Genomic DNA, 7820 nt, shown 5'->3' with positions numbered 1-7820 from the left:
GCGCACCCTACGCCCCTGCCTGCTCGCCGGCCGCGGCGACGGGCCTCAACGACGGTGAGGCGAGGCCGGCCGACGGGAGCGCCGCGTGCTCCTCGACGCCCACGGTTGTTATGCCTCGTGGCGGTGTGTGTGCGTGGTGGGCCAGGAGAGAAAAGGAGGAGAGAGAGGAGTGGGTGGGTCGGTGTGTGGGCCAATGACAGGCGGGCCAGGGTCACACGCAAAAGGACACGCCCCGGACGAGGACGACGCAGTGAGCATCCGCCCGTGTCCGTTTCAGACGCAAAGCCAGCCCAACTTTTCTCCCAGAATGGAGCGAAGCAGATAAAAAACAGACGTTTTTTGAGGATGGGGTCGCGCACTGGGTCGTCTGGTATGTCCGTTCCCTAAACGAACGCATCTGGATAGGATGTGGTCGCGCGCTGGAGTTGGCTTTAGCCTTGGTAATTTTGTCGGTGAATTTGCTTCGTACCACTACTACTAGTGTCGATTTCCCAGGCAACCGTTCAAAAAAAGATTTCCCAGCCAACGAAAGATCAATCAGAGGCAACCAAACAACTGTGGAAGGAGAGGGACCCCTCTCATCCCAAAACGGAAGACAAGGACACTGATCTCTGCCTCTCACCGCATCCCTCCACTAGTCCACTCGTACTCCATCCCAGCAAGGGATGAAACAAACCTGTACAGAAATTGAATGGAATTGAATAGCACGCAATGCTCCCGATGCAAATCAATGCTGCTGTGATGAACGAAACAACCACCTAGGGATGGCGTGCCATCTCTGACTGCCATGAGCTCTTTGCTCGCGCCAGCACGTATCTCGATCCAGGGACCCTGCCAGGCATCACTCACTCGCAAGCTGGCGTCGCGCGGAGTTCCAAGATCACCTCTGCAGGCCCTACCATCTGGACGGAGCCACGGAGGTTTCACAAAAAGCAGCTGCTGCTAGCCTGCAACTCTTTCATGCCCAATCAACCGACAAAAAATGGCATCCCGTCGTGGTATCAGACTTCAGGCGAAGAACCCGCCGCGGTCGGCGTGGGCTGGCGACTGGGGCTCCGGCGAGTTGCCCTCCAGCGGCACAGTCCGGCTGCAGTGGGACCTGGACGTGCTGGACGACGATGGCAGGCACCGCGGCTCGCCGCTGAACTGGATCACGTCGCCGCCGCCATCCCGCGGCCGCTGCTGCCACTCTTTCGCCTTCCTCCCGCTCTGCCCGCCGTAGTAGTACCCCTGCTCGACCTCCACGGCACGCGCGAACCCGCCGGACAGCGGGTCCAGCCGCTCGTAGAGGATCCGGAGGACCTGCTTCATGGACGGCCGCGCCCCGCCGTCCTTGTGGGTGCACCAGTGGATCACGTCCGCCATCACCTGCAGCTCGTCCAGGTCGAACGTGTCCGCCACCGCCGGGTCCACCAGCTCGTGGAGGCGGTAGTCGGTGCCTATGAGCTCGCGGGACCACTCCACGAGGCTCCGGTCGTCCTGCACCACGGGCCTCCCGGTGACGAGCTCCAGCAGCAGTACGCCGTAGCTGTACACGTCGCTCTTGGCCGTCAGCTCCTGGGTCACCACATACTCGGGGTCTACGTACCCTGCACGGAGATATACACACGGTACTGACGAAAATGTTGATCGAACAAATTAGTAGTGTTCACAGGCATAGGCTAAAACGAAGTAGAAGTACAAAGTAACCAGGGACTGCAGTTCAGATTTCAGCAGCATAACAGAACAAAACCTCTAGAACAGCACAAGACCCTTACCAGGAGTTGCCTGGATCTTGACAGTCCCTGGAGTGGAACTGACGATAGTATTGCCACCATTTGAGCAGTGTGCAAGGCCACACCCAGCAAGCTATTGAAAATCAATCAATTAGTCTCTGCTGACAAGTATGGATCAATCCCCGTGTAAGAAAATTATTCACCATGTACCTTTGCGAGATAATTCTTGTCCAGGAGGACATTGCTAGGCTTTATGTCTCCATGGTACAATGGAGGATCACAATAGAAATGAAGGTACTCCTGAAACAAAGGTAACTCATATTTGGTATAGTTGATAGTCAACAGAAACATAACAACATTTGAAATATACTTGGTGTCGATAGAAAGAAATGGATGGAAACCGATATACACTTGGTGCACATACAAACTACAGTTTTAAGCGAACACCAACTATTCCAATTGCTGACTTAGACAAACAGGGAAAAACCGCAGGGCAGTATGAATTACTTGATCCAATTCAGAATCCATAACAGATTTCCGGAAACTTACCATAGCATTTGCAACATCAATGGCGATTTGGATCCTGTTTTTCCACGGCAGCAAAAGTTTACCTGACGCTGCAAACAGAAGAATTCTTTTCTGCACATAATTCAACAAATGATGTAGCATAAGACATGGAATGAGAATGAAACATGAGTCGTGAGATATTACAGTGAAGGTGATCCTTAAGGCTTCCATTTTCCATGTATTCATAAACCTGGAACCTGAACGATGGGAAATTGTAAAGCACCACAAATTGGTTAATACCTGAACCTTACTTCTCAAACTTTGTTAAAAAATACCCCTAAGTGTGACAAGATGGCGATGATGCGGCAGCGTACTTTACCTCTCATATTTTGTTAAACAATAACCTTTAAGTCCAACAAGATGTCGATGATGCAGCCGCCCAAGAAATTCCATTTCTTTGCAGAATAATTGCTGATCTTGTTTTGGTGAGCTCTCTATGCGCTTAATGGCAACCACAGAACCATTGCTCAGTTGTCCTTTGAATATTATTGCATTATCATTCCCTCCCAGTGTGGTGCTGAAGTTTCTTGTTGCCCTTCTCATTTCTGCGTAACTAAATCTGCCAAAAATGGTGGAAGTACCTGCAAAACAATATTGCTAAGCAGATGAACTGAAATGGGTCCCCAACTAATTCTAATAGGAAGTAATTCAAAAGCAGACTCAAACATCACTCCATCAAGTTTGAATTAGTAACACATAATTTCGTAAACAAATTGTCGAGACAGAGCTTACAAATAAAAGAAAGGCAGCACCATGACCACAGCTCATTAAATGTTTACCTTCTTGGCCCTTTGTGACACAGGAACTCAACACTTTCAAAGGGTTAATTCCCTCAATCTTTTCTAGTTCTTTGCTCTTTCTTCGGATGAGTAAAATCAGTACTACCAGTAGTGTAACTGATAATCCTGTAACCAAGGCCCCGATGGCAGGGAATAGTACACGCTTGTAACTATGATGATGGTTGGATGGCACTTCAGCAACATGTTCCCCAGGAATTTGCGATGCAAATGGACTGGGGGGAATATTTGGTGCAGGATATCCAACTGGGGATGATGTCGAGATGTTCACTGCATGAGATTCATAAATTATTACAACACTCAACAACCGCATCCCTTAAAGAAGGCGCATTTTAAGTATAAAGGAGTTCATTATATATTACTACTGAAAAATCCTTAACCCTTGACATGCCACTACAAAGGGACATTATGTTCTATGGCACTACTTTTCATTACAAAGCACATATGTGCCATCACTGCCAACGACGTCACATTTAACTGTAAGGCAACTAAATCAAGTAAGAGCTCTGTATATTTTCCCAGCAGAAAGTCAATCAACTTACTCAAAATAAACCATCTTGCCAACCAAGATAGTAAAATGAAACAGTTTTGAAAAGATGCCCACATATACTCCATTTACCAAAGATGTATATCCATATGAAACTTGTACTAAATCTACAACAAAAATGTGCTGATTAATATAATATACCTATAATTTGCATACTGTGAAATATGTGCAAATGTGACACTCAAAAGAAGTGCAGCACAGCTGAAGCTTTGAAAAGAAAACTGGTGATGATCATGTTGATTCATGAAATGCACTAGCCTTAGCAGTTAACACTCTTCAAGAAAAGGAAAAGGTGACCTTCCTCTATAAGGTGCTACATAAGTTCTACAAATCATAGTTGTAAATCCTGTGGGGTTTATGCAGTGCACTAGCATTAAGAAGTCAGAACAAAAGTATGTAATACTATTCTCCCTCTATAAGTTATGAAATACAAAAGTAATGTGTGGCCAAAATTTTGCTAAGCGCACTGTCCATTCTATGATAGATAGGAGAAAATTCGAACCTTGAAGAGCACTCAGCCCCTGAACGCTGAAAAAGCAACCCGCTGTATCAAGAGTAGATATGTTCCCTTGACTCACAAAAGCAACAAAGGCAGCGTCGCGGCAGGTATTCAATGTGACATTATCTTGTTCTCCCACAAGATGGCGGAGGTATGACAAACCAGAATTTAAGCACCTCTTGCAGCTCACGTCATCTGGAAGTGAGGTTGCACAATTTCTAGTGACGTCACTGAAATTCGGAGATTGTAACATTTGGACGATAGTAGTCATCCCAACGCACTGATAGGACGCCAGAATCTTGATCCCGAGGCCACAAAACGAAGCTGCAGTAGGAAGTATCCCATTGGACACGAAGGTGTCTGAGATATTGCGAATACAGGCGTCGGCAAGTTCAGACGGAACCCCAAGAGTGCCTGTTTTATTCGCATACATTGCAGATGAGACCGTGAGGACGGCATTGATATAGCGGCAACACTTTGAGTGCCCATTCTGATCCGAGCATACAGAAGCTATCAGCGCAAAGTTGGGCCAACTGAAATCTAACGGACAATCTGCATGGTCAAACAGCAAACATGAGTAACGATGCAAATATGGCTGGTCCATAATCACAAACTTTTGAAAGAGGAGACTCGTCATTCTGTATCTTTGCAAAATTTGGCAAAGCGGATGTGACACTCACACAGAAAGAGCAAAACGTGTAACGGATGTAGTACAGCAAGCCAACACTTATGCTCACAGCGTGAATTGTGCTAGTATCTACTAGCAGAAGTGAAGTTAACACCATTGGGAATAGGCCACATGACCAGTACTAGCTGGGTACGTGCCTAATGGATTGCCTGTCATAAATTTCATACTATCCCTATTTCCCTCATTACACCAGAGCTGCTACGAAACCGAATATAGAGCAGTTGATGGTACACTCTAGGCTAGCACATACTCCCTCCGTTCCTAAATATTTGTCTTTCTAGACATTCAAATGGACTACAACATACGGATGTATGTAGACATATTTTACTTCGTATGTAGTCACTTGTTGAAATCTCTAGAAAGACAAGTATTTAGGAACGGAGGGAGTATAAGCGATAAAACAACCCATGTGCACCTGAGGAACATCAGGCAAATAAAAAATATCTTGTGACATTATCAGTGGTTCAGTAACGCCAAATGCCAGGACTGAAACCCTCACGGACAGCCAAGTCCAACGGCTATTGAAATCCAAGAGCCATGAAAGTCCATCGGCCCAGTCGTACGTGTAGAGCAACCCATTAGGTAAGCGAATTGAATGGCCTAAGAAGGGACTCCAACGCGATGGGGAGTGAGCAGTGGCGGTCCCTGCTCCCCTTGCCAACTACACTGCGTCTACAGAAAGAAGGCAGGCGAAAAATGCGCCTCGTACCAGTCGTGCTCAGGGATTGTTCCCGGGCTAAGTGACTCCATCTCACACCTAAAACGCCTACTATTCGCGTTCGCCTCTCCTAAATATGAAGTCCTAAAATACAGTACTGTACTAATATTCTGGGCTGAACCATTAGAGAAAACGCAAAGGCGTTAGGGACGCATGGAATGGGCGTCGGAAGGGGAGAAATCGAAATCAGTGATTGAGCGAAGCGCGCCCACAGCCGTCGCCATCGCCGACCGATCCCCTCGAACCCCAAATACCAAATGCAGCTAATGCTGTTCCGCCACTGGAGCGGAGTGGGCTTCAACCAGTTGCTAGAGGCGAGAACGGTTTACCTGCCGCGATCGCCGCGGGCGGAAGCGGGGCCAGGAGCGCGACGGCGGCGGCGGCCAGCGCCGCGAAGAGGAGCGGCCCGGGACGCCGCATCCGGGGGCCGGCGGCGCGGTGCAGCCCTCGTATCGGCCGCAGCGAGAGATGAACAGGAGCGGAGCGGAAAGGTGGGGTTTGTCCGGTGAGGGCGCGGAAGGAAGGAATGGGATGCCAGGCTGACGGTGCCCCGACGCCAACCCAATATGCCGTTTGCTTGTGTTGCTGCGAGCCTGCGACTGCGGCCGCGGCGCTGCCGCTTTTCTTCTTTGCTTTGCGGGTCGCAGCGCGGCTAGGCGCCTTTTTCTAGCCGTGCGTGCAAGAGTGGGCGGGGATCGTTGGGATGGGCTCCTCCCGGTCACGGGCACGGGTGCGCGGAACTGCCAACGGCGACGCCCCCTCTATCTATCAGGAAGACTTGGGGAGTCCACCCCGGCTCCGCGGACCACGGGTGGGGTGCACATGGCGCGGTGGTCTGACTCTCACCGGGCCACGCGACCAAACAAACCCGTCGCCGTATCCAAGAACCCGTACTGTGAGGGTGTGCGTTGATCGTGTCCTTTTGTGGGCGATGGCCTGGTGAGCCCCAGATGCTTGCGGTCGACCTCCCACCAGCTTTCAGGTGAGGCGAGCGGTGTCCATCGCGACCATTCGTGCACAAATCGATGGCATGAATCAATTTTCTTTTTTTCTTACGCTCAAAAGTGGCACAATTATAAAGAGTAGATTGAAGCTATGTCAAGATTAACTCTAGGATGCGTGTGGAGGCCAGCGGTGCGTGTGGACGCTCAAAAGTGGCACGATTATAAAGTGCACAAGGCGAGCGGTGTCTGTCCGAATCCGCAAACCCTTGAGAAGTTAGAACTCTGGGGTGCGTGTGTAGATCTCAACCTACGCAGTCTGTCTACTCGCGAACCTCTTAAGCCTAGCTCGTCAAGCTCAAAGAAACACAACAGTTTATCCTGGTTCGGGCCACCTTGCGGTGTAATACCCTACTCCAGTGTTTTGGTGGATTGTCTCGGAGGGATGAGGATGAGCTAGTACAGTGGATGAACTGGCCTCAGGAGGTGAGGTGTTCTTGGGCTCAAGGGAGCTGGTGTGGTGTGAGCTAGTTCCACTTGTCTTCCCTCGTTCTAAGGTGGTGGCTAGTCCTATTTATAGTGGCCTTGGTCCTCTTCCCAAATGTTGGCGGGAAGGGATCCCACAACGGCCGGTTTTGAAAAAGGACAAGTAATACAGCTTATCCTGACAAAAGTAGTCTTCGCCTGCAAAAAGACTCTGGTCGTGACGCTGCGGTGGGATCGTCGATAACCTCCGTCCTGCCGTCCTGGCGGTCTTGGTCTTGTTGCACCAGAATAGAAACTTTTGGCTGATTCCTCGGGACTCCGCGTCTATGGCTTGCCTCCTTTGCACCGAAAAGAAAAGTTGCGCTCTGCGCCCGCCTGGCCATGGTCGTCATGGCTCACGTCAGCTGAGCCTCATGAGGTAAACCTTGCATAGAACTCTCCACCCTTGGGAGCCAGTCTGAGGAGGCCGATCTCCTCGGGGGTCTTGGCGTCGTCCGCCTCGCGAGGCTTGGCCCCTCGCGAGGGTCTTGTGTTGTTGATGCTGAAGCTGGGCCGTACCAGGCCGTCGGTGGAGCCACGTGGTGGGCCGCAGGCAGGCAGGGCTGGATACCGCCATATCCAGGACGCCGACAGTAGCCCCCGGGCCCAAGGCGCGCTCGGACTTGGCTTCCAGGCGAAGCCAAAAGGCAAGTGCGGAGCACCGCGACCCTAACCGCCTGCGGCCTTGATTACGCGTGGCGATTGATGGGACGTGGGCGACTCCGCTTCCCCACGCTGCCTCGGCAACCGTTCAACTTGACGGGACGCTGCGACATGCAGATGGTCATGATGGCGCGAGGTCGTGGAGGCCGGCGGTTGGCCT

General features: G+C 50.5%; 1 protein-coding gene across 2 annotated transcripts; it reads right to left on the bottom strand.

Annotated features, from left to right (window-relative positions):
* Positions 1–679: 679 nt before the first annotated feature.
* LOC123045474 (probable receptor-like protein kinase At1g49730) lies at positions 680–6276 on the bottom strand. Of its 2 annotated transcripts, none has more exons than XM_044468534.1 (9): positions 5861–6276; positions 4129–4677; positions 3062–3349; positions 2602–2863; positions 2427–2479; positions 2265–2332; positions 1926–2015; positions 1758–1848; positions 680–1613 (listed from the first exon to the last, which is right to left on the bottom strand). In XM_044468534.1, the coding sequence occupies exons 1-9, from the start codon at positions 5949–5951 to the stop codon at positions 1009–1011; spliced, it is 2097 nt and encodes a 698-aa protein (XP_044324469.1). In that variant the 5' UTR covers positions 5952–6276; the 3' UTR covers positions 680–1008. The 2 variants fall into 2 exon arrangements, with proteins under 2 accessions (XP_044324469.1, XP_044324470.1); XM_044468535.1 differs by having other exon boundaries at positions 680–1589; positions 5861–6275.
* Positions 6277–7820: the final 1544 nt, after the last annotated feature.

Source organism: Triticum aestivum, chromosome 2B (assembly GCF_018294505.1).
Source record: "Triticum aestivum cultivar Chinese Spring chromosome 2B, IWGSC CS RefSeq v2.1, whole genome shotgun sequence".
NCBI lineage: Eukaryota > Viridiplantae > Streptophyta > Magnoliopsida > Poales > Poaceae > Triticum > Triticum aestivum.
The sequence above is the reverse complement of the archived record's forward strand: the minus strand, read 5'-3'. Positions and strand labels throughout refer to the sequence as shown.